We start from the raw sequence: 26,215 nt of genomic DNA on the forward strand, positions 1-26,215 counted from the left end.
AGCAACCGTTTAATATCACAGCAGCCTGCACTGGCAATTCCAGTTAAGCCAAATAAAACAGTGACCAAAAGAAAAAAAAGGAAAATCTAAGCAATGTCCATGGAAGGCGTGGAAAACCTCAGACATAGACAAACCAAGAAACAGACTCTTAATTAAAAAGAACAAACTGATGGTTACCAGAGAGGAGGCAGGTGGGAAGATGGGGGAAATAGGTAATGGGATTAAGGAGTGCACTTGTGATGGGCACTGGCTTTTGAAGGGACAAGCTGAATCACAATACTGTACACTGAAACTAATATTACACTGTATGTTAACTAACTGGAATTTAAGAGTTAAAAAAAAAAAGACTCTAACATATTCTTAAGAAGCTAGGAGGCTATGTGTATGTGCAGGGCTGTGTGAAGTTCAGGGAAGATCCAAAGAAACCCTAATCTTCCCCTCCAGCTGACCTTGAGGTTCTGTACAAATAGAAAGTGAAGGCTAAGGCAGAGTTGTAATCTGCCAGAACACTGAAACTGTACCCCAACACACACATACACAGCCCCTGTGGCAAAGGCTGGGAGACTTAATGGTTCACGGCGTTTAAGGAAATCTCTGTTCAATCATTAACTGACCACTAAGTTAACAAAGCAAAGACTTCAGTAGCTCACATAGCAAAGAATAAAGGAAAATCACAAAACACAGAAAGAGCAACAATAACTACAGAAACAAGAAAAAGTAGCAACAACAAACCCTGGAAAAGATGGCATCTGATTTCCAGAATCACCACATTATATTACTTAGAATGTCTAGTTTCTAACCAAAAAAATTAGGAAAAATGCAAAGAAACAGGAAAGTCTGGACCAACATTGGGGGGAAGCACTCAATAGAAACTGTCCTTGAGAAAGCCCAGATAAAAACTTGAAATCAGCTAGTATAAATATGTTCAAAGAACTAAAGGAAACTGTACTTTATAAATTAAAAGAAAATATGAGGATGTTGTCTCACCAAATAGAGTATCACAAAAATCTGTACACAAATGTTCATAGCAGCATTCATAATAGCCAAATGCCCATAAATTTTTTAATAGATAAACAAAATGTACTCTAGCCATACAATGGAATGTTTTGACAATAAAGAGCTGGTTGACACACACCACAATATGGATAAACCTTGAAGACATTATCCAAAGTAAAAGAAACCAGAGGCAAAACCACATATTACATGATTCCATCTATATAAAATATCCAAAAGTGGCAAATCCATAAAAATATAAAGTAGATTAGGGGATGCTGAGAGCTGAAAGGAGGGGAGATAATGAGGAGTGATTGGTAATAGACACAGGGTTTCTTTTTGGGGTGCTGAAAATGTTCTGGAATTAGTGTCGGTAGTTGGATATGTGGATATACCAAAAACCTGTCCACTCTAAAAGGGTGAATTGAATGGTCGTGAATCATACCTCAATAAAGCTGGGGTTTTTTAATATATATTTAATTTAATTTAAAAACCAAAGCAATAAGTAAATAGTTTCTTTTAAGGAATGTTTGACACAGTTGACCAAAAATTAACCTCCTTAGCCCTTAGTCCTGCAACCACATTAAAAACAAGAAATAGTGAGGGATGCCTGGGTGGTTCAGTCAGTTAGGTGCCCGTGTTTGGCTTAGGTCATGATTTCAGGGTCCAGGGATCAAGTCTGGCATTGGGCTCCCTGCTCCGCAGGGAGGCTGCTTCTCCCTCTGCCTGCTGCTCCCCCTGCTTGTATGCTTTTCTCTCGTGCTCTTTCTCCGACAAATAAATAAGTAAAATCTTAAAAAAAAAAAAATCACAAGAAATAGAGAGTTCAGGGGCGCCTGGCTGGTTCAGTTGGTGGAGCATATGACTCTTCACCACGGGACTGAGCCCCACATTATGTGTAAAGATTACTCAAAAATAAAATCTAAGGAAGGAAAGGAAAGAAAGGAAGGTAGGAAGGAAGAAAGAGAGAGAGAGAAAGAGAAAGAGTTCAATTCTTCTAGCCTTGATGCACGAATTCCAGAAAGAAGGCAAATACAGTATCAGGCCAGACTGTGACAACCCTAAAGAGGAGCCGAGGCCATCACTTCAGGAACAGGGAGACTGAGGCCAACTCCGGCCAAAACAGATCAGGTGGTACAGGGTAAAAGATGATGCTCTGAGGCATGATTTAATCTGCCAGCGATAGACTGGAAAGAGGTAATTTAATAAAGTTCTGAAATGATGAAACAATTATAATAAATAATGTTCTGAAAGCATATAAGCCTGTGCCTGAGCACAGAAAATCTGACTTCGGAAGTGCTATCTGTCTTCCTCCAGCAGAAGAATCACCCGAAGAGGACATTTTGCCAGAGCTGGGGTTCAAGCGGGACTTTACCTGACAGCGGATCATGACGTGGGTCACTTTCGACTTGCCATCATTGCTCTCCCCTTTGTCGTCACCAGTTCGGACAGAAAGAACAAAATCTCCAGGGTGACTCTGGCTCTCTCGTACCAGAAAGCTACCGTGTTTTCCTTTCTCCGTTAGTAATTTCTCTGCTTCTTTCCCAGAGAGGTGTCCATGAAACCACCTAAATTTTTTTAAATGAAAATCAATTTGAGTTTTGCCACGGGTTCACAGTATTCTCTCACATATATATCCAGCTTTCCTAAAAACAATTAAAAAACAGATCCATTCCTCCAAGAGACTGGCCAATCCCACGCGGGACAATTTGCATCCCAAGCAGGCAGGAAAAATGAGAAAGATGTTAAGAATAACCATTACAGGGGCGCCTGGGTGGCTCAGTGGGTTGAGCCGCTGCCTTCGGCTCAGGTCATGATCTCAGGGTCCTGGGATCGAGTCCCGCATCGGGCTCTCTGCTCAGCAGGGAGCCTGCTTCCTCCTCTCTCTCTGCCTACTTGTGACCTCTCTCTGTCAAATAAATAAAATCTTAAAAAAAAAAAAAAAAAAAAGAAAAACCATTACACTTCAAATGATCCCACAGTCATTTGTAAACAAATGCCCTCAATCTTTCCCATTTTCTCTTAAATCTCCCATTTTTAAAAAATGTACCTTGTGGGGTGCTTGGGTGGCTCAGAACCTCTGCCTTAGGCTCGGGTCATGGTCTTAGTGTCCTGGGATCGAGCTCAGCGGGGAGCCTGCTTCCCACCCCCCACACCTGCCTCTCTGCCTATTTCTGATCTCTCTCTCTGTGTCAGATAAATAAAATCTTTTTTTAAAAATGTACTTTGTGGGGGCACCTGGGTGGCTCAGTGGGTTAAGCCGCTGCCTTCGGCTCAGGTCATGATCTCAGGGTCCTGGGATCGAGTCCCACATCGGGCTCTCTGCTCGGCAGGGAGCCTGCTTCCTCCTCTCTCTCTCTCTGCCTGCCTCTCTGCCTACTTGTGATCTCTATCTGTCAAATAAATAAATAAAATCTTAAAAAAAAAAAAATTACTTTAAAAAAAAAAATGTACTTTGTGTTTTCTCCATGCCCTACTCCAAAAGGACCAACTATATAATCACAGCCATTTAAAGAACTTAAAATGGGGGTGCCTGGGTGGCTCTGTCAGTTAAGCATCTGCCCTCAGCTTGGGTCATGATCTGGGGATCCTGGGAATGGCCCCCACACTGGGCTCCCTGCTCAGTGGGGGGTCTGATTCTGCCCCTCCCCACTTCCCCAACCCCCCCACCCTCACTCATGCTCTCTTTCTCTCAAGTAAATAAATAAAATCTTTTAAAAAAATTAAAATAGAAAGTCATGATAGAAACAAAAAAATCATTTGAATGTGTGCCCTTGCTTTAGTATGTGAATACTACATAAAAAAGGATTTTCACTATAAATTAATTTAAGCATTCCAAATTTCTTAACATTTCCAACCAATACTTCAAAAACCTCGAAGATTGATGTCAGTATCTTTGGACTATACACTAGGTTATCATTCCAAGCTCTAAAAGCATGTAACATCTAGAGAAAGGGTGAGGGAGTTTGCTAAAAATGTAAAATTCCATGCTTCCTAACCAGAGACAGCAATACATTAATTTGAAAGGAACCCAGCAATCAGCATTTTTACCCAGTACTCCAGAGTCCTAATGTGGGCCATGAGGACAGACTCTGAGATGACATTTTGGGGGGGCGCCTGGGTGGCTCAGTGGGTTAAGCCTCTGCCTTCGGCTCAGGTCATGATCTCAGGGTCCTGGGATCAAGCCCCGCATCAGGCTCCCTGCTCAGCAGGGAGCCTGCTTCCCCCTCTCTCTCTGCCTGCCTCTCTGCCTACTTGTGATCTCTCTCTCTGTGTCAAATAAATAAATAAAGTATTAAAAAAAAAAAACCATTTTGGAGTGCCTGGGTGGCTAAGCTTCTGCCTTAGGCTCAGGTCATGATCCCAGCGTCCTGGGATGGAGCCCCACATCGGGCTCCCTGCTCAGTGGGAAGCACCCTCTCTCCCTCTCGCGCTTCCCCTCTTGTATTCCCTCTCTCACTGTCTCTCTCTCTCTTTCCCTGTCAAATAAATAAATAAAATCTTAAAAAAAAAGGTACTATAAAAAACATTTTAGAGGGGCACCTGGCTGGCTCAGTTGGAAGAGCCTGAGACTCTTGAACTCGGGGTCATGCGTTCAAGCCCCATGCTGGGGAGGGAGGGGTAGAGATTAAATAAATAAAGACCAACTTTTTAAAAAATCTTAACATAGTTATATGACTAATGTGGCTTTTCCCCCCAGGACCTTGGTGAGAGAGCAAGCACGATCGTGGCGGATAGCACTAATGGCTCATCGCTAGAGGAATATACTTTGAGTTATTTTTCATCCACACTCAACTGAACAGAGTAAAATTTAGAAATAAACTGAGTTGGCCAACAGCCTTTTGCTTGAAGCTGCAGTGGTATCTGGGGAAACAAAAGATCCGCCTAAAACAGAACTGACATAAAGGGGCAAGCTGAAGAAAGCTGTCTGGAGATATAAAATACACAAACCTAACAAAGAGACCCTGAATGTGTCCTGAGTCAGACAGGAGACTGGAAATGTCGAAAACCAATAAAATTAAGAAAAATAAGTCAAGTCCTGGTTTTCATCAGCTTGGTTCCTATACAAGGGGAAGAAGCCCTCTGAAATCATTTAGCTCCCTCTAGGTAAGGTCATTCTCCCACATTTGTGGACACAACAGAACAGAACTGGTGAAAAACCCTCTGAGCTCCGCTTTTCGGCTGCTGAGCTTAAGCTGACCTCTGTTGGTGGCACCGATGCATAGCTGGTCGGGAGCGAGCACAGGCACTGCGGCTGTTTTGGCGCCTCCCTTAGCAGCTGTTTTGCTCTAGGAGCTCTCAGAGATGATCAGCTCAAGTTCAGTCATCTGAAAATGACTGCACGTACCAAGTATATACAGGAATTGTCTGAGAGCCCTGCGAAACTAAGTGTAAGGAACACTGATTGAAGCTTTTACAGAAAGGGGCGCTCAGAAAATAATCTGATCCTGTGGTTCTTGCTTCAGTAAAACAACTTGAGTTACAAAGATGACCGCTTGGGAAACAGATAAAGCCAAGGCCCCACGATGCATTCGTACAACACCTACAGCATCAAAGAAATGCACCACAGTCACTGACCTTTCAGAGGTAGGATCTGCACAGTTCAGAGGATATTTAAGCTCAATAACATCTCCATTCTTCTCTTTTAATTGCCCGTGATGTTCCATATAATACTGGACCAACTCAGCCAAAGTGGCAAACTTTTCTCCTCCGTACAGGTCATAGTAATCACCAGTGTTCTGAATCTTGATGTGGGTGACGGCGCCATTTCTTCTACAAGAGTCCATTAGGGGGAAAACAAAAACCAATAAAGAGCCATACTAGTATAAATGGATGTCATATTCCGTATCAGATTCTGCCTAAACCTTGCAACACACCCAAGAAGCCAGTTTATACTTTTCCTGTAATAAATGTGGTGAGTGAAAACCACATGGTCAACATTTCAACACCAAGAGGCTTTGTTTCTTGGCTCCTTTCCCTTCTACAACTTCTATTTTGAAATTCTAACCTATCAAATTGCATATATTAAGTGATAATAATTTTCTCATCAGTAATAAATAGAGACACATATATTAAACATCAATCTATCTTCTAATCCAATAAAACCACTGTAAGTATTTTGCCCCCCCGCCAATGAAACTATATAGCTACCCAAGAACTGGTATGAGAATATTCATTGCAGCTTTATGTGGAATAGAAAAATCCTGGAAACTCAAACATTTATCACCAAAATGGATAAATAGTTACATACTCACACCATAAAACATTACACAGCAATTAAAGAAAAAAAAACACTAAAATATACAACTACAGGGATACATCTCAAAAAACATTACATTAAGAGAAAGAAGCCAAGGATGGCTGACTGGCACAGTCAGGGGAGCATGTGACTCTTGGTCTTGGGGTTGTAAGTTCAAGGCTCACATTGGGTGTAGATTACTTAAAAATAATATCTCTAAAAAAAGAGAGCGAGAGAAAGAAGACAGGCACAAATGAATACGTACTGTATGACTTCATTTGTCAATGAACTTGCGGAATAAGCAAAACTAGTCTATAGGGTTAGAGAATAGTGGTAGCTACTTAGAAGGAGGGAAATTAGAAAGGGGAACAAAGGAATCTTCTAGGGTGATGAAAATATTCTGACTATGGTGTTGGTAACATAAATAAATACATTTGTCAAAATTCATGTCACTGTACACTTAAGATACCATGTATAATCGTACCTTAAATCATACCTTAAATAATCACAGACCTTAATTGTACCTTAAAACACAGACAACTGACAGTTTCCAGCACGAGATAGCTAAAATGTTTTCCCATTGAGGTGACAAAACATTGATCAAAAGTTTCTAAAACTTGGTATTTTAGGGGAACCTGGGTAGCTCAGTCGTTAAGTGTCTACCTTTAGGTCGGGTCATGGTCCCATGGTTCTGGGATTGAGCCCCGCATTGGGGGGTCTCTGCTCAGAGGGAAGCCTCCTTCTCCCTCTTCCACTCCCCTAGCTTGTGTTCCCTCTCTCACTGTCTTTCTGCCAAATAAATAAATGAAATCTTAAAAGAAACATTAAATAAATAAAACTTGGTATTTTGGTTAGCCTAAGCAGCCTGTAATTTCCATTCAGTTTTCTGAACAAATGACTACATCACAAGGACACTCATCATTACCAAGGGGCCAGGCACTTCCAAAATGATAACCATTGACCTATATGAGCTTTTAATCTGATCCTGCAGATTATTGATGAAGCCTCTGGAAGATATAAACACATTTCTACCAAATAAAAAAGAACATGGAGACTAAAGACAATAAGAAAAAGCCATCCCAAAATGTTCCTGACAATGCCTACTTCTAATTATTCGTGAAAACCTTCTCCAGTGGGTAAAGAGGGTCCTTCCGGTCACCCTCACCTTCGGGTCAACTATATCTGACTCTACATGAACATCTGAGCTTCCCATTTCTAGCCTTTACTTAACGCCATAACACGAAGAAAGATATTTCAGGTATGAACGACATTAATACACAGCCACACAGATGGAGCTCAAAAACATAATCGTGCATGAAAGCAGCACAGCATAGAATGATATGCTCAGGATGTACCATTTATGAAAATTTAAGCACACACACAGTAATACTATAGATTATTTAAGATACAGACATACCCACACACATATATATGTGTTATATTTTATTATCGTGAAGATACTATTTCCAGGTAATGTTACTTATTATATTACAAACATATATATATATATATATATTTTTTTTTTTTTTTTAAATGAAGTATAACAAACTCATGAGACTAGCTGCCAATGGGACAAAATGAAGCAAAGGATCAAGGATGGTGAGTGAAGGGAAATTGTTTTATTTTATATTCTATTTTGAAGGGAAAATGGCCATAAATACAACATGAGTGATTCCACGTAACTTTATGTATTTTTCTGTATTTTTTTCCTCAAGATTATAAAGGGAGAGTGGGAGGAGGAGGAAAAGAGAGAGGGGGAATCTTCCTTGATGAACTGAATATAAGGTAACATAATGATTAATTTTTAAGCATGGGCACATAATATAAAGGTTGGATTGCACAGAAGCACAACAATAAACACATCATATACACACGCATACACGCACACACAGAGGCACGCGGACATCTGTAACAGCGGCTACGCACAGACAAAGAAACAGAAAAAGTGAAAGACGGCCACGTCGCACAACTGTCAAAAGCAGTGGTTCTAAGTTCACAAAAAAGATACACAAATGGTCTTTAAATGCATTAAAGGATGCTCACCTTCAATCCTGAGAGAAATAAAAATTAAAATTCGCAAAGACACCATTTCTCATCTATCAAGCTAATGAAAAGGGAAAACTTGACCACACTCAAATGGTGACGCTGTGGAGAAACGGGGCCCCCCCGCGTAAGACTGGTGGGAGCGCGAGATGGTGCAATCGCTACGAAGAAGAATCTGATAAAGCAATGCCACCTCTGCATATACTGTCTCCCCCACCAGTCACCTCCCTCCCAGGAAATCACTTCTCAGCTTTGAAAAGACAGCTTTTTCATAAGCACAGAACATATGCAAAATAGGATCCCGTTCACTGCAGCCGTATCGGTCACTGTTAAATATTAGAAAAAACTAAACTCCTATCTGTAGGGAAATTGTATACATTTATACACTATCCAGTTGACTACAAAGATGAGAAAGATGACTAAAAGATTTCTGTAAGTGAAAAAGTAAACTATAGGGAAAGATAGTATTCTACTTCATGTGTACAAAGAAACAAAAGGATAAACTAGAAACTAAGGGAAATGATGACCTTCAGGGATGGATAGAAATGGTGCAAGGCATAGATAAGAGTGGGATTTCTCCCACAAAAAAAGGGGGGGGATTTCTCAGAAAATACCTTTTTATACAGTTTTATTTTTAAATCTTGTAAATGTTTCACATACTCCAAACATATAATTTAATCAACAAAGATCAGAAAAAAATGAATACCTGAAAAACACTGAATACAAATAGAAATCTCGCTTTATAATTAACTCACAAATACACAGAAAACTAATTCCACTGAGCCTGGGTGGCTCAGTGTTAACGTTAAGCCTCTGCCTTCAGCTCAGGTCATGATCTCAGGGTCCTGGGATGGAGCCCCAATCGGGCTCTCTGCTCAATAGGGAACTTGCATCCCGCCCCCCTGCCTGCCTCTCTGCCTACTTGTGATCTCTGTCTGTGTGTCTAATAAATAAATAAAATCTTAAAAAAAAAAAAAAGAAAAAAAAAAGGAACGACAGTGGTATAGTATTTCTGGAACAATTTTTGTATTATAGAATTGGCCAAGTGAGGTCATATATTGTTGCATCTGGAAGCAGGGTTCCCCATACAAGAGAAGGGAAACACAAATATGGAATGGCAAAAGGTAAGAAAGTTGCACTGAACTGGAACTATCAGTAATAACACTTGGTCTGAAATATATATATATTTATTTCCCAGCTCTGTCTACTGTGAGGGCCAAGAAGCAATAAACACACCTAGCTTCTAAATCCTGGTTCCTGAACACCATTTCCCATTGAAAGACTCAAGCCTCTTGAGAGAAACAAAATGATTCCAGGCTTCGGGGGTAAAAAAATTACAAAAATAGCCTGAAACATCTCACAGAGCCAGAAGGCAAGGATGTACTCAAAGATCACTGGAGAAATGTCAAAAGGATACAGGAACCACGCCAACCGAATGTGGGGCAATTAGAACATCAAATTAATAATGTGGGGCGCCTGGGTGTCTCAATCATTAAGCATCTGCCTTTGGCTCAGGTCATGATCTCGTGATCTCAGGGTCATGGGATCCAGTGCCCATTGGCTCCTTGCTCAGCAGAGAGTCTGCTTCTCCTTTCTCTCCCCACCTGACTCCCTCCCCTGCTCGTGTTCTCTCTTTCAAATAAATAAATAAAATCTTTAAAAAAAAAAAAGAAAGAAAAAAGGAAAAAGAAAGAAATAACAGAATTAGAAAAATAATTGTTCAGGTGCCATAAATGATTTATTCAGACAAACTTCATCGACGAATGCTAAAAACACGAAGAGAGAAAATGCTGGGGAAGAAGATACAAACTATCACCCATCAGACCACTTAATAATTACAAAAAGAAAAAGGCGCCTTTGTAAGGAAAAAATCTGGCAAGCACCTGAATCCAGCGGTTAAACCAAATAACACCAAAGAATGGGCCAAACAGGCACTCTGTGAAATAATGGGGTGGTCCGGCATCACCTCTGGAGTGTGTTTGCCCAAATGTTTCATGTGAATGTGAAAATGAGGAAACAATCAGCGAATTGAGATTGAAGAACAACCCAAGAAATGTCTGGCCTGACTCCCCAAAAAGCTAAAAGATGGGGATAAAAAGAAAAGGTCAGGAGGGAGACAGAGACTAGAAACATACAAATTAAATGCAATAAATGATCTTTGACGAGATTCTCCTGAATCTAGTCTAGGAGCAGAGGAGGGGTGGAAGGTGGAGAGACTCAATTGCTTCTAAAGCCATTACTGAAATAATCAGGGAAGTCTGAATACAGACGGTATATTATATATTTGACAAGATTATTAAAGCAAGGTTAAAATGTATTACTCTTAATGATTCTGTAGCTGTCCAGAAAGCCCTTGTTTCTCTGCCATATACACTGAAGTATTTAAAGATGCAAATAAAGGCACCTGGCAAGCGGGCATAGTCAGTAGAGCATGCAGACTCTTGATCTCGGCGTTGTGAGTTCGAGCCCCACACTGGGTATGGAGAGTACTTAAAAATAAAATCTCTAAAAAAATTTTTTTAATAAAATAAAATAAAGATAAAAAATAAATATCCTGATTATCTGCAACTTATTTTCAAAAAGCTCAGGGGGAAAAAAGTATATACACAAACATACTCAGAAAGAGCAAATATGACAAAACACTGGCTAGTGAAGAGAATATGCATGTCCACTATATTCACCTTTCACCTTCTCTGCAGGTCAGGCATTTTTCAAAAAAACAAAAAAACGTTGAGGAAAAATGGGGAAAAAAATCACACCAATTCTCTAGCCCTGGTTCTGCCACTGACAAGTCGTGAGACCAGCTAACTTAACCTCTGTGCCTCGGCTTACTCATCTGCAAAATGAACGTAATTGTGGAACTTATTCCCAGGCTGTCAGGAAAATTAAATACAATGATATACGCCGAGTGCGTGGTGCAATGGCCTGGTACATATGTCAAGTCCTCAGTCACGTCTGCTATCAGCGGCAGCAGCAGCATCAAATGCTCTCCAACCAAACTCTTACAGCCCAAATATCACACAGCTTTAAGTTAGAAGCCTGTGCTGAGGTAAATCCTTAGGATTGAAAGATCCATTCCTTGAACTGAAACACAAGGGTGCCTGGGTGGCTCAGTTGGTTAAGCCTCTGCCTTCAGCTCAGGTCATGACCCCGGGGTCCTGGGATCCAGCCCCGCATTAGGGTCTCTGCTCAGCAAGAAGTCTGCTTCTCCCTCTCCCCCATCCCCCTGCTCGTGCTCTCACGCGCATGCGCTCTCTCAAATAAATAAGTAAAATCTTAAAAAAGAAGAACACAAGTAAAAGCTAAGGACAGGGGCTCCTCAAAAAAACTAACCTAACCCAAAAAGATATTTCCCAAGTCCAAAAGGGAATCCTAAATAAACCGACCAGTTTATCCAACCCTCTATTGTGGGACATTGAGTTGGTTTTAGTTTGTTTTAAAGTTTTTTGAACAGTATGACCAGCATCCTGTTACATGTCTCTATGAGCAAATGTGACAGAATCTTTCTAGAAACTAACTTTCTCTTATGTACTTATTCCCTTTCCTCTAGATTATTCGAGGAGCTATAACTCTACTGCTTTATGAATCTGAATCTGCTTTTATTATTTTTTTTAATTAAGAAGTAAGTAAATTATGTTGGCCATTAAAAGGAAGAATTAGATCAGCAGAGAACTCAAAAACTTTAAAAAGGAAGTTGCAGAATAGCAGATATATTATAAGACCATGGATATGAATTCTAAAAACACACACACCAACTTTATATTGTTCACAATAGCACCAAGACAGTACAAGTATAAAAACACATTCAGGAAGGATATATGCCAACCTCTCGATGGTGGTTTCCTCTGGGGAAAGAGGGAGGAGAACGGGACTGGGCAGGGGAACAAAAGGGACCACAACTTCCTCAGTGATGTTAATTACTTGAAAAAGAAAACTGATCTGAAGTAACTCTTAGAAAGCAATTTTCCCAAAAAGAAATCAACAGAAAGAAAAAGGAAAAATGCAGGCCACCAGGTTCAGGATGACGAGAACCAGGATGGAGCACTGTGTGGCTTAAGGACTTGCAACACTCTGTCCACCTCACCCTCAGGGGTTTCCTCAAGGGAGAAGAAATGCCCATGATGACACCCCTTGTGCCGCATTCCCACATCCCTACTCTCAGGAGGCCACGCCTGAGCCTTGCAAGCGGGCTTGAGTCGCATCTGACACGCAGACCAGGCCTTGCCACAGGCCCGCAGGCAGGCCTTCAAACACTCAATGAGGGTAGCAAGTTGTCCTGGAAGGGTTTCAACATTTCCCACCTGAAAAACCCTTGCAGTGTTCTCTTTTTCTTCCAACTTACCTGACGGAAAGGGTGAAGTCTCCAGGGTTGCTTTTACTGGGCCTCGCCAAAAAACTGCCATCAACGCCTCTTGTCAACAGCAGGTTTTCGGCCTCCACGCCAGTGATGTTTGGGTGAAACCATCTTGAGTGAGAGAAAAATAGAGCAATGAAAACCACAATTCTCCAGAAATTCTCCAGAAAGCACTACTTTCCACACCATGACAGCTAAAATGCCCATGAGTAGAGTAGCTAATAAAAATATAAAATAGGACCTTCCCTTCCTCTTACCCCTCTTCTCTTTAATCACTGCCCCCCTCCTAGACTTCCTCTTGGAAGGATCCTGGGATCCTGCTAGCATAGTCAGTGGGGCCAGGGGCATGGTCAGTGGGACTGGGGATGGGGGTATGAAGCCGAGCCCAAAGCCCTGAAAGACAGTCCATATGGCCAGGAGATTGAACACACGGAGTAGAATTACCCAAGTAAAGAAAGAAACTAGTGAATAAACAAACATATTAAGGATAATGAGAGCCAGGTTTCTCACTATTAGAGAGGGGATACAAATATGGAAAGGGGAAAACCAGAATAAAGCAGATTAGAATTGGAGGCAATATAGGGCACCTGGGTGGACTCAGTGTGTTAAGCCTCTGCCTTCAGCTCAGGTCATGATCTCAGGGTCCTAGGATCGAGTCCCGCATCGGGCTCTCTGCTCGGCAGGGAGCCTGCTTCCTCCTCTCTCTCTCTCTCTCTCTCTCTCTGCCTGCCTCTCTGCCTACTTGTGATCTCTGTCTGTCAAATAAATAAATAAAATCTTAAAAAAAATTGGAGGCAATATAAACTCTACTTTTTAATACACATATAGAGATGGCTGCAGAAATACAGATGTATGGTTCTGTGTACGTCTATGTGCTTTTGTGCATGCAGATGCATATGTATCTTCCTAGTTCTCTCTTCCAAAAGGGCTTGGAAGCAATGAAACCCCAGAAGCCATCAGCATAACCAGCCCCGTTATCATGATTTCTAAATACCATTCTCCAACAAAAGAAACTGGGTTCCTTGGAGAAAGAGCTAATTCCAGGTCTGGGGCACTAAAAAAGTAAGATGAGCTTGGAGTACCTTACCATGCCACAGAGCCCTGCTCAGTGGGGAGCCTGCTTCTCCCTCCCCCAACTGCCGCTCCCCCTCCTAGAGCTCTGGCTCTCTCTCAAATAAACAAATAAAATCTTAAACAAAAAAAGGGACAAAGGGAAAGCTCTTTGCAACAGAATCACAAAGAATAATATATAAGCAGTATAGAATATATAATATTTTATATATATGTAATATATAAGCAGTATAGAAGGTATAAGAGGATTAGAAAATCACCATTTAGTAACCAGCACATGAATGACTCAGGCAAGAATCATCAGAGGACACTAAAACTGGTGGGTGAACATTTCAGGAAGGATGGTATTTACAACAACTCAAAGAACCTCCCTACAAAATGCTTATTAATTAACAAATAATGAATATTCATGAACTTCACAGTGGAGAACTTGACAGACTCTATCTTAACCAGTTGATGAAAGTTAACGCCACCGGTTATGGATTAAACTGGCATCACAGGGGCGCCTGGGTGGCTCAGTGGGTTAAGCCGCTGCCTTCGGCTCGGGTCATGATCTCAGGGTCCTGGGATCGAACCCCACATCGGGCTCTCTGCTCAGCGGGGAGCCTGCTTCCCCCCCGTCTCTCTGCCTGCCTCTGCCTACTTGTGATCTCTCTCTCTCTCTGTCAAATAAATAAATAAAATCTTAAAAAAAAAATAAAATAAATAAAAAAATAAAAATAAAAAAATAAACTGGCATCACAACACGCACTGAGAACACGTGCCATTTCTGTGCTATTCCTGCCAAAAAAGCATTACCTAATCGAATTCGGAGGAACATCGGACAAACCCCAAGTGCGTAACATTCTACAAACTCACTGGCACGTATTCCTCAAAAATGTCAAAACTGTGAAGGGGGAGGGGACAGCCAAGAAAGAACTTTCCAGATTACAGGCCAGAAAAAGAACACAAGAATACACTGCATGGTTCTTTCTGGGCGTTATCACTGACCAGGGGAAGGCAGAAATTTGATAATAATATTATAATGTAAATTTCCTGATTTTGACAAGCATACTGTTAACTATGTCTGTGTCTCTGTTTTTAGGAAATACACACTGAAGTATTTTAGAGTAACAAGACATCATATCTGGTACTTACTCTCAAATGGTTCAGACTGAAGTTATACATACAGTGTGTGTATACATATGGGAGGAGGCAAACATGTACAATGTTAGCTGCTAAATCTGAGTTAAAAGTACACCGAAGTTGTATTATTCTTATAACATTTGTATAAATTTGAAATTATTTCAAAATAAAAAGATTTTAAAAACACACAAATAGGGACACCTGGGTGGCTCAGTGAGTTAAAGCCTCTGCCTTCGGCTCAGGTCATGATCCCAGAACTGTAGGCCGGCATCAGGCTCTCTGCTCAGTCGGGAGCCTGCTTCCCCCCTTCTCTCTCTCTGCTTCCCTTTCTGCCTGCTTGTGATCTCTGTCAAATAAATAAAATCTTTAAAAAAAAAAAAAAAAAAACAGGGTGCCTGGGTGGCTGGGTCAGGTGAGCCGCTGCCTTCGGCTCGGGTCATGGTCCTGGGGTCCTGGGATCGAGTTTCGCATCAGGTTCCTTCTTGGCGGGGAGCCTGCTTCTCCCCCTATCTCTGCCTGCCTCTCTGCCTACTTGTGATCTCTGTCTGTCAAATAAATAAATAAATCTTTAAAAACACACACACACACAAATAATGAAGTCCACCATGAATGCCATCCACTTCAGAGACTTCCTCTCTAGTTCCCAGCAAGATTTCCTTCATGGATTCCAAAAGTCACCAAGATTTGTGGTAAAAAGAGTAATTTCTAAAGTCAAATTATCTGACCTTTATAGGCTAATTCAATACTCCAGGGAACGTACATCATTATTAAACGTAGAGTCCTGGCACTGATAATCAAATGAACTTTCAAGAGACTTTTCTACAAATATTGGCCCAATTACAGTGTGTTAGGACAGTGAAAGAGAGAGAAGGCAAGAGGAAGAGCTGTCGTAAATCATTCATTAAGGCACGGAGAGCTCTACAGCCTTGTGATTAGGGCTCCACTCACCCAGACCCAGGTGCACATCTGAGCTCTACCGCTTACTAGCTCATGACCCGGGCAAGTTCTTTCTTCCTTGGACTCAGCAACCGGAGTCCTGATCGTTTTTTTCTGCAATGATAATTCTCATGTTCCATTTAAGAATAAACTGAGAATCCACACAGTATGATATCATTCAGCCATTATAAGTAACAAATTACTGGGAGCACCTGGATGGCTCAGTTGGTTGAGCAATAGACTCTTGGTTTTGGATCGGGTCAGGATATTGGGGTCGTGGGATTGAGCCCCACATTGGGCTCCATACTCAACGCAGTGTCTGCTTGAGCGATTCTCTCTCTCCCTCTCCTTCTGCCCCTCCCCTTGCTTGTGTTTTTTCTCTCTCAAATAAATAAATAAGCAAATCATAAAAAAAAAGTAATGAAGTACTGATAAATGCTACAATTTGAATAAACCTCAGAAATGTTAGGCTAAAGGAAAGAAACCAGACACAAGAGGCCACATGTTCTATGATTCCATTGATGTGAAGTCCAGAATAAGCAAATCCATAGACAGAAAGTAAATCAGTGCTTGCTTTGAGAAGGTGGATACCTAATAGGTACAGGGTTTCTTTTGGAGGTGATGGGAATGTCCTAAGATTATAGTGCAGTATGTGAATATACTAAAAGCCACTGGGCTGTGTCCTTTAAATACATATGGTATGTGAATGATATCTCATTAAAGCTATTCAAAAAAAAAAAAAGAATAAGGGCTGGGCAAAAAATAAAATAAATAAAAAATGAAAATAAAAAAGAATAAACTGGGATAATAAAAAAGAGGGCTTACTAAATTCACTCATGCCACAAACAGTGGATACCCAACACAGGCTATGAGGACCACATGCCAGTTATCAGAATAACCCTGCCCTCAAGAGGGTTTCTTTGCAATGGAGGGATTTAAAAAAAAAAAAAAGGTAACTAAATAAAATGTCATGTGGTGATTAACTGCTACAAGAGAAATAAAGTAATGGGGCACCTTGGTGTCTCAGTCAGTTGAGCACCCAAGCCTTGACTCTTGGATTCAGCTCAGGTCATGATCTCAGAGTCGTAAGATCAAGACCAGAAACTAAGCTCCCTGCTCAGCGGGGAATCTGCTGGAGATTCTCTCTTTCTCCCTCTCTCTACCCCTCTGCTCCTCTCCCAACTCATGTACACTCACTAACAAATTAATAAAATAAATCATTAAAAAAAAAAAAAGTGTGGCACCTGGGTGGCTCAGTCACTTGGGCATCTGCCTTCATCTTGAGTTGTGATCCCGGAGTCCTGGGATCAAGCCCATATCAAGCTCCGTATTTGGCAGGGAATCTGCTTCTCCCTCTCCCTCTGCCCCCTCTCTGCTCATTCTCTCTCTCACACACACTCTCTCTGTCAAATAAAATAAATAAAATCGTTTTTAAAAATTTAGGGGTGCCTGGGTGGCTCAGTGGGTTAAAGCATCTGCCTTCAGCTCGGGTCATGATCCCAGGGTCCTGGGATTGAGCTCTGCATCGGGCTCTCTGCTCAGCAGAGAGCCTGCTTCCTCCTCTCTCTCTGCCTGTCTCTCTGCCTGCTTGTGATCTCTCTCTCTCTCTCTGTGTCAAATAAATAAAATGTTTTTTAAAATTTTTTTTAAAAAAGAGGAAGAAAGCAGCGAGAGGGGATGCTTATACAGGCTACAGGGGAGGTGGGGTTCAGTGATAAGGTAACATCTGACAAGACCTCAAAGAAGCAAGGCAGCAGCATGCCTGTTTACAGGAGAGGGACATACCAGGCAATGGGTGGACAGTATATGACACGTATGCAAGAGGCCAGTGTGGTTGGGGCAAAATGGGCAAGGGACAGACAGGCAGAAGAGGCCGGTGAGGTAATGAAAAGCCAGAAGATGTAGGGCCTTGGAGACACTATAAAAACTTCAACCTTTATTTTTTGTGAAATGGTTAAGGACTGGAAGGTTTAGGCAGAGGAGCAACATGATCTGACTTACATTTTTAAATCACCTTTCAAACTACTGCACAGGGAAAACACACAGGTTAGTTAAGAAAGCCACTGTGATAAACAATCCAGACAAGAAATGATGGTAAAAGGACCAAGGTGGCAGCAGTGGGAGGAGTGATAAAATTATCTTCAGGGTAGACAAGAGGATTTCCTAAAGGATTATACATGGAATGGGAAAGAAAAAAGTAAGAAGACTCCTAGGTTTGGAGTCTGGTCAACTAGAAGGTTGGAAACATGGAAAGGGGGGTGCTTGAGTGGCTCAGAGGGTTAAGTCTCTGCCTTCAGCTCAGGTCATGATCTCAGGGTCCTGGGATCAAGCCCCATATCGGGCTCTCTGCTCAGCAGGGAGCCTGCTTCCCCCTCTCTCTCTGCCTGCCTCTCTGCCTACTTGCCACCTCTGTCTGTCAGATAAATAAATAAAACCTTTAAAAAAAAAAAAAAGCTCTAGCAGATAAAAAAAAAAAACATGGAAAGGGTAGGGAGAGCAAAATCAAGGGTTTGATTTGGTATGTGTTAAGTTCAAGATGCTTAGTTGTCCAAGTGTTGGTGCACACTAAGCACTAAATGTTAGATATTATTATTGACAATCATAATAAATGTAAGGTTGTTCTGACAAGGAATAATCTATCAACATTCCTGCTGTTAACATTAACTGAAATTCACCTTATTTTTACTTTTTCCTATACCATCTCACTAGTGTTTTAAGGGGAATCTAAACATCATTCTGACTGGCCTTGAGAAAAATCCCATGGACTACAGCTAGACAGCCCTCGTTCATATCCGACTCTGTGAACATGAGCTAGTGATTTCACTTCCCTATTAACTCATCCAGAAAATGGACATAGCAACAAATACATGTGTGCAAACATACTACTGCCTCCACGAACACACACATGTGGAATCCTCCTGATCTACACCCCAATATTTTTCATTTACAACTTGAAGATCCTTCTGTGGCAGTACATTCTTTTTAATGGCTACACAACATTCCATCGTATGAATATACTCGCAAGAATTTAATCTCCATTACAGGACATTTATAGTTTGCCTAGTTTTGTTATTGCAAATAATGCAGCAGAGGGGCAGAGCAGAGTGTCTCAGTCGGTTAAGCGTCCAACTCTTGGTTTTGGCTCAGGTCATGATCTCAGGGTTGTAAGACTGTGCCTCACACTGGGCTCTGCGATCAGTGGGGAGTGGGGGCTTGGATTCCTACCCTCTGCCTCTCCCCCAGTGCGTTCGCTTTCTCTAAAATAAATCTTAAAAAAAAAAAAAGACAAGGGGAGCAGGTGCTGGACCCGAGCAGAGCTGGAGCAGGAGGCATAGGTTGGCTTGGCAAGCAGAAACCATGTCACTGTTCTGGAAACTGTTTGGAGCAGGAGGGGGTAAGACCAGCAAGGGCAGCCTGACTCCTCAGGATGCCATCCAGTGGCTGTGGGACATGTTGGAGATGCCAAGTAAGAAGCAGGAATTCCTGGAGATGAAGCTGGAGCAGGAGCTGACCGCCACCAAGAAGCCCGGCACAGAAAGAAGCCTGTAGGGCCTCCAGGGACCGAAGCGCAGGAAGAGGTACAGAAAGCAGCTGGCACAGATCGATGGCACACTATCCACCACCGAGTTTCAGCGGGAGGCCCTGGAGAACGCCAGGACCAACACAGAGGTGCTCAAGAACATGGGCTCTGCTGCTAAGGCCACAAAGGCTGCCCACGACAACACGGCCATCGACAAAGTTGATGAGTTAAAGCAGGACATTGCTGACCAGCAAGAACTTGCACAGGAGCTTTCAACAGCTATTTCAAAACCTGTAGGATATGGAGAAGGGTTTGATGAGGATGAGCTCATGGCAGAATTAGAAGAATTAGAACAGGAAGAACTAGACAAGAATTTGCTGGAAGTCAGCAGACCTGCAACAGTCCCTCTACCAAATGTTCCCTATATAACCTTACCATCAAAACCCAGCAAGAAGAAGGAAGAGAAAGAAGATGACACGAAGGAAGTGGAGAACTGGGCTGGATCCATTTAACTGGTCCAGTGTAGTCCAGACAGGCTCTGGTGGACTGTGCAGTGGACAGGTGCGTGGGGGCGGGGAGGGGGGAGGTCATGTGCAGGCAGGCTCCATCACTCCTGAAATTCCCTCCAAAGCAGCAGGGCTGCTTCACTGCTCACTCTCCGCATAGCACGTTCTGCATCCAGCAGGACGGGGAGAAGGGCAGGGGCGGGAGTGGGGGTGGGGTGGGAGGTGCTGCTGTTTATTATGTTGAATTTCTGCAAAATAAACTGTATTTGCAAATCAAAAAAAAATCAATACAGCAGAATACATCCTTTGCAATCATTATTATACACTTTTTCAAGTATATCCATAAATTAGATTTTCAGAAAATTGCTTTGGCTAGAGTTTGCCTTTCACTTTGACAAATCTCCCCAGCTGTACTCAAAAGAAGGTACCAGTTTCGACTCCCCTAAATTGAGTGTGAAAGTCCCTGTTATCTCTCACTTTTGCCAATACTGCATATATTACCAAATTTTTTCATCTTGGTCGATCTGATTCATGGAAAAATGTATCATTCTAGTTTGCATTTCTGTGTGACATTAAGCACTTTTTTATGTTTTCAGAGCCCCTTTTTCTTCCTTTTCTGTGAGTTGTCAGTTTCCCATTGTTCGCTTTCTCTTCTATTTTTTTCCTTCTTACTGATTTACAGAAGCCCTTGATATAACAGAAAATGATTCTTTATTACATGCGTGGCAAATATTCATCTTAGCTTTTTGCACTTTTCACTGTTTGTGGTATTCTTTTTCCACAGAAATTCACCTTGGCATGGTTAAATTTATTGGGTTTTTTACTTTATGATTTTGGGGTTTCTCACTATGCTTAGAAAAACTTAATTCATAGCACTGTTGTGAGACACAAATAAGTTAATACACATAAAATGCTTAGCAAAGAACCAGCCCTTAAGAGTTTCACCTTTGGAACTAAGAATTTAGTTTTTAGGCAGAATAAAATACTTACAATAAAGGCACAGATTTTCACAGGACCCTGCAAGGTGTGGCCCCAACCTGATTCTCTCTCTCCCTCTCTCTCTTTTTTGTTTAAGATTTATTTATTTATGAGAGAGAGAGAGAAAGAAATTGAGCATGAGAGGGGAGGGGGGAGAGTGAGAAGGAGAGAGAACCTTAAGCAGACTCCCTACTGACCACATGGCCAAAACCCCGAGATCATGATCTCAACCAAAATCGAGAGTCAGATGCTTAACGGACTGAGCCACCCAACTGCCCTCCAACCTGACTCTCTTATTCTGGTGACTTCTATGTTTTCTTCAAATATGCCCCATGTGGCCTTGGCACGTGCTTTTCTTCAGACACTCCCATCTCACCTTTCCACAGCACCCTGAGCATCCCCTGGGTGATATCAACATGAAATCTCATCACACATTCCTCCAAATACCAGGTTAAAGACTTGACTGGCAGCTCCAAGAGAGAGAACCTGTCTGCTACCGTACCAATGTGTACCTCCAGCTCCACACAAAGGGGCTAACACATGATTCTTTAAATATTTGTTATTAGAATGGAAGGACAAAAGCAGCCGTCGTGGGAGAGCGGGGACGCCTGTCAGGGCTCTTCCACATCCTTAGCTCCCCATTGATATAGGTCATAGGTGGTGTCACAAGAGGTTGTCAGAAGACAAGCGTCAGCTGGCAAAGACTCTCTTCACCTGCCCCACTAGCTCTTCCAAAAAAAAAAATTATTTCTAGTACATAATTTTTATCCAATTTGCAGTGCTAAGGTAGTTATCTTCCCTTATCTGTATGGCTACAATTTTAATATTTTTTCCAAAGCAGAGGCACTTGGGTAGCTCAGTCGGTTGAGTGTCTGCCTTCAGCTCAGGTCATGATCTCAGGGTCCTGGGATCTGAGCCCTTGGGTCAGTGTCTCTGCTCAGCAGAAAGTCTGCTCCTCCCTCTCCCTCTGGCCCTCCCCTCTCTCCTGTGTGTGTGTGCGCGCGCACACGTGCTCTCTAAAATAAATAAATAACATCTTAAAAAAAAAAAAAGAATTATGCACAGGTCCAGGACACCTTGTGCATAAGGCAAAAATGTGTCCCAAAGCCTCCCAAAGCATTTGAAAAACCCTAAATTTGATATCTTAACTATAGCAGGAGGGAAAGAACTCTTGGTCTGCTTCTCTGTGTCTCTGTTACCACTCTTGCACCTTTACAGTACTTCACCCAGTTGTGTTGTGTGCCCCTCATCTGTAAATGTACAGGTGTTCATAACCATGGTAACAAATACATATTAAAAAACAAATGAGATGCTTGGGTGGCTCAGTCGTTTAAGCACTTGACTCCGGATTGCATCTCAGGTCATGATCTCAGGGTCGTGAGATCCAGCCCCATAACGGGCTCCGCACTGGGTGCAGAACCTGCTTAAGACTCTCTCTCCCTTGGGGTGCTTGGGTGGCTCAGTCATTAAGCACCTGTCTTCAGCTCAGGTCATGATCCCAAGATCCTGGGATCAAGCCCCACATCAGGTTCCCTGCTCCATGTGAAGCCTGCTTCTCCCTCTCCCACTTCCCCTGTTTGTGTTTCCTCTCTTGCTCTATCTCTGTCAAATAAATAAATAAAATCTTTTTTAAAAAAAAGAAAAGAAAAAGATTCTCTCTCCCTCTCCCTCTGCCCCTCCCCCACCTTGCACCATCTCTAAAACAAAACAGGGACTCAGGGTTCTTTCTATAGGACAAGCTAAATAAAGTAGACCACATTGTGCACCCCCATAAACAAATCCCATTTAAAGCAATGAAATTTTATATTTAATCGGGACATTGGAAGAAAAGAACCAAAGTCATAAACATCGCTACAAAGTTTGGCAACCATTCCACCAGGGTTCTGGTAGATTGAATATAAACTGTTTAGTTTCAGGCTTTAATTTATGAGTCAGAAGAAAATATAATTTTCCTTCTATTAAGTGCATTTTTTAAAAATCACACCTATATTCTGGATTTGTTTTTCCCTTCAACAAAGCCAGTAAGCAAACATATTTGAAAGAAATATATGTATTTTCATTTACTAATGTGAGTTGCATTTTTCTAAACATACTAAATTTTTTTTCCTTGGATTGGGAAAGGTCAGGATAAGGCACAGGTTTATGTTTTTGCATCCTGCAATTTAATTCAGAAAGAAATATTTCTTTTTTTTTTTTTTAAAGATTTTATTTATTTATTTGACAGAGAGAGAGATCACAAGTAGGCAGAGAGGCAGGCAGAGAGAGAGGAGGAAGCAGGCTCCCTGCTGAACAGAGAGCCCGATGTGGGACTCGATCCCAGGACCCTGAGATCATGACCTGAGCCGAAGGCAGCGGCTTAACCCACTGAGCCACCCAGGCGCCCCCGGAAAGAAATATTTCAAAGTACATAAGTATATATATATTTATATAAATATATATATATATTTCTGTATCTGTTTTTTAAAAGCTACTGATGTATAAAATTGAGGTATAACTTTATTTTTTAAAAGATTTTATTTATTTTATTTATTTGACAGAGAAAGACACAGCGAGTGCAGGAACCCGAGCAGGAGCAAGAGAAGTGGAAGAGGGAAAAATGGGCTCTGCACTGAGCAGGGAGCCCGACGCGGGACTCCCTCCCCAGGGATCATGACCTGAGCCAAAGGCAGATGCTTAAGCATCTTAATCCACCCGGGTACCCCTGAAGTATAACTTTAAATGTCCCTGTTATGCAATTAGCAAACATCACAGTAAAGACTGGATATGGCAAGATCCATCAATGGGTGCTAAGCCTAGGGAGAAACTGGGGGGCGGGGGGCTGGATACCTTCATGGTCTTACATTGTGTCTTCATCAACCACTGATCAGTTACAGGGAAAAAGTATGGGGCGCCTGGGTGTCTCAGTTGGTTAAGCATCTGCCTTTGGCTTAGGTCATGATCCCAGAGTCCTGGGATCGAGTTCCGCATCCATTTCCTAGCTCATGGGGAGCCTGTTTCTCCCTCTGCCAGCTGCTCCCCCTGCTTGTGCTCGCATGCGCACTCTCTCTCTCTCTCTCTCTCCCTCTGACAAATAAATAAATAAAATCTTTACCAAGAAAGAAAAAAAGAGAGAAAATATTATACAAAGGAGAAAGTGGACAAACCCTTAACCAGGTAGTCACTGATAGTTAATATCACCAGCGGACATCATGCATCTCGAGATACAATACTCCAAGAAGGATCGCCTACATAGTACTCTGGCTGAAATCTAGTAATGATGAAACAGACAAATTCAAAATGAGAAATATTTTATTTTAAAAGGGGAAGGGGGAGAGATCAGTAGCATAAAAGACAAAAGGTTGTAGAAGTATTCTGGATTAAAGAGATCTAACAACTAAATACAACTGAATCCCATACTAGAAGAGGAAAAAAAAATGCTATGAAGCACATGATTGGGTCAACTGGCACAGCTGGAATACAACAGGTCAGATAAAAGGATTATTATGGGGGCGCCTGAGTGGCTCAGTGGGTTAAAGCCTCTGCCTTCGGCTCGAGTCATGATCCCAGGGTCCTGGGATCAAGACCCACACTGGGCTCTCTGCTCAGCAGGGAGCCTGCTTCCTTCTCTTTCTCTGCCTGCCTCTCTGCCTACTTGTGATCTCTGTCTGTCAAATAAATAAATAAAATCTTTAAAAAAAAAAAAAAAGGATTACCGATGGTAAAATTACTAGTTAAAAATTTTAAAAGATGGGGTGCCTGGGTGGCTCAGGCAGGTAAGTTTCTGCCGTCAGCTCGGGTCATGATCCCACAGGGATCGAGCCCCATGTCAGGTTCCCTGCTCAGTGGGGAGCCTATTTCTCCCTCTCCCTCTGCCTACTTGTTCGTTCTCTCTCTCTCTCTCTCTCTCTCCCTCTGTTAAAGAAATAAATAAAAATCTTTTTTTTAAAAGATAACTTTATTCTTAGAAAATAAACACTGAAGTATTTAGGAGCAAAGGGCTATGATCTATGTAATTTATCTTCAAATTTTGAAGAAAAATTATACAATATTATATATGTGTATTTACACACACACACACAACATGAAGAAAATGGGATGGGAAGTTAGCAGTTGTGAATCTGGGTAAATGTTAATCCATCCATATGCATGTTCTTTGCATTATTCTTATTCTTATAATTTTTCTCAAAGTTTGAAACAAATTCCAAGTAAAGTTAAAAATTATTTTAAAATTTTCTGAAAAATCTATTTGTTCAAGACACCAGCATGATTCCCATCATCAGTGAGTTATCCATCCTTATCCCTGAAGCTGGCTGTACTAGGTACCAAAAAGGGATGACAGGGAGAAGACAGAGATGAGAACTTACATGGAGAGAAAGTATGGGGACAGAAAGAAGACAGATTTATAGTTTTACTACCAATAATATTATATATTTAAATAAGAACTTACAAATTATAAAATCAAGAAGATCTCTCCACGCTTATTACAAAGGCTTTTTTCCAGCAATTGTGAGCCAGTTCCGACAGCAAGAACAAAATAATGTTGTATTGGCTATCATACTTTATGGCTGGCTAAAATTACGGTAACATTTACTGAATGCCATGTGCCAATGTAACCATTACATTCTCCTATTTACTTCTAAAAGTTTCTAAAGCAGGATATAAACCCACAGCTTGTCTTATTGTAACCACATGTTCTCACCTTTGCATGTTTCACAGAAATAACGCTTACATAGAGTATCCTGCTGGTGCTTACATAGAGTATCCTGCTGGTGCCGAGGGTGCAAAAGATATTACAAATTGACTTCCACTGCGGAAGGTGTATGTAAACACCACTCTACCCATCACGTAGATTGACAAGAGGAGATAAGGCGAACGGTTGTCTCTTTACCCCTTTATTAAATAAACTCTATTATCTCCTTTACAACTTACAATTATACCGATCATGTTATTAAGAATGAACAGAGGAGGGTGATGTTTACATGTGAAACTATAACCAGCATTTAACACAAAGACCTGACAGAGCAAGGGCTTAATAAACATTGGCTATCACCTTTGTTAGCATTATTATTACTGGTGGAAGACAGCAGGAAAGATTCTTCTCAGGCGTAATTATGTCAGTATCACACAGGCCACTCTGACATGTGTATCATTTATGTTACACTGCCTTTTAATAAACTTAACTTCAGGGTTCAGGGGCTATCCCTACATTATTTCAAATAGCATATAATTAGAAATTAAAAAGTTCTAGTCCATAACCTCCCTACTTGAGAGCTTTGATTTATTTTAAATTCTTCTTCCTTAGCAATTTTTTCAAAAAGCACTGGTAATCCCCCAGAACTTTTTCCCACTTACATTTAATATTTGTGTCCAATCACTGACAATTCTGTGATGTGTAGCATGCTTATTACTACTAAGGAGAAGGTGGAGTTCACTCTATCCCTTAGAATTAGGGAGGGTAAAGACAAACAGTA

The 26,215-nt window shown here is 41.5% G+C and overlaps 1 protein-coding gene and 1 pseudogene across 2 annotated transcripts in view; one reads left to right on the forward strand and one right to left on the reverse strand.

Annotated features, from left to right (window-relative positions):
• The window catches only part of PTPN11 (protein tyrosine phosphatase non-receptor type 11), an 85,698-nt gene that overhangs the window by 50,179 nt on the left and 9,304 nt on the right, over nt 1-26,215 (reverse strand). For both annotated transcript variants that reach the window (XM_044244237.1, XM_044244238.1), the window contains exons 2-4: nt 12,618-12,740; nt 5,572-5,766; nt 2,369-2,561 (exon numbers count right to left, since the gene is read on the reverse strand). In XM_044244237.1, the coding sequence (XP_044100172.1) occupies nt 2,369-2,561; nt 5,572-5,766; nt 12,618-12,740 (511 nt within the window). The remainder of the gene's footprint in view (nt 1-2,368; nt 2,562-5,571; nt 5,767-12,617; nt 12,741-26,215) is intronic.
• LOC122903413 lies at nt 18,981-19,820 on the forward strand (annotated as a pseudogene).

This window comes from Neovison vison, chromosome 3, assembly GCF_020171115.1.
Source record: "Neovison vison isolate M4711 chromosome 3, ASM_NN_V1, whole genome shotgun sequence".
Lineage (NCBI taxonomy): Eukaryota > Metazoa > Chordata > Mammalia > Carnivora > Mustelidae > Neogale > Neogale vison.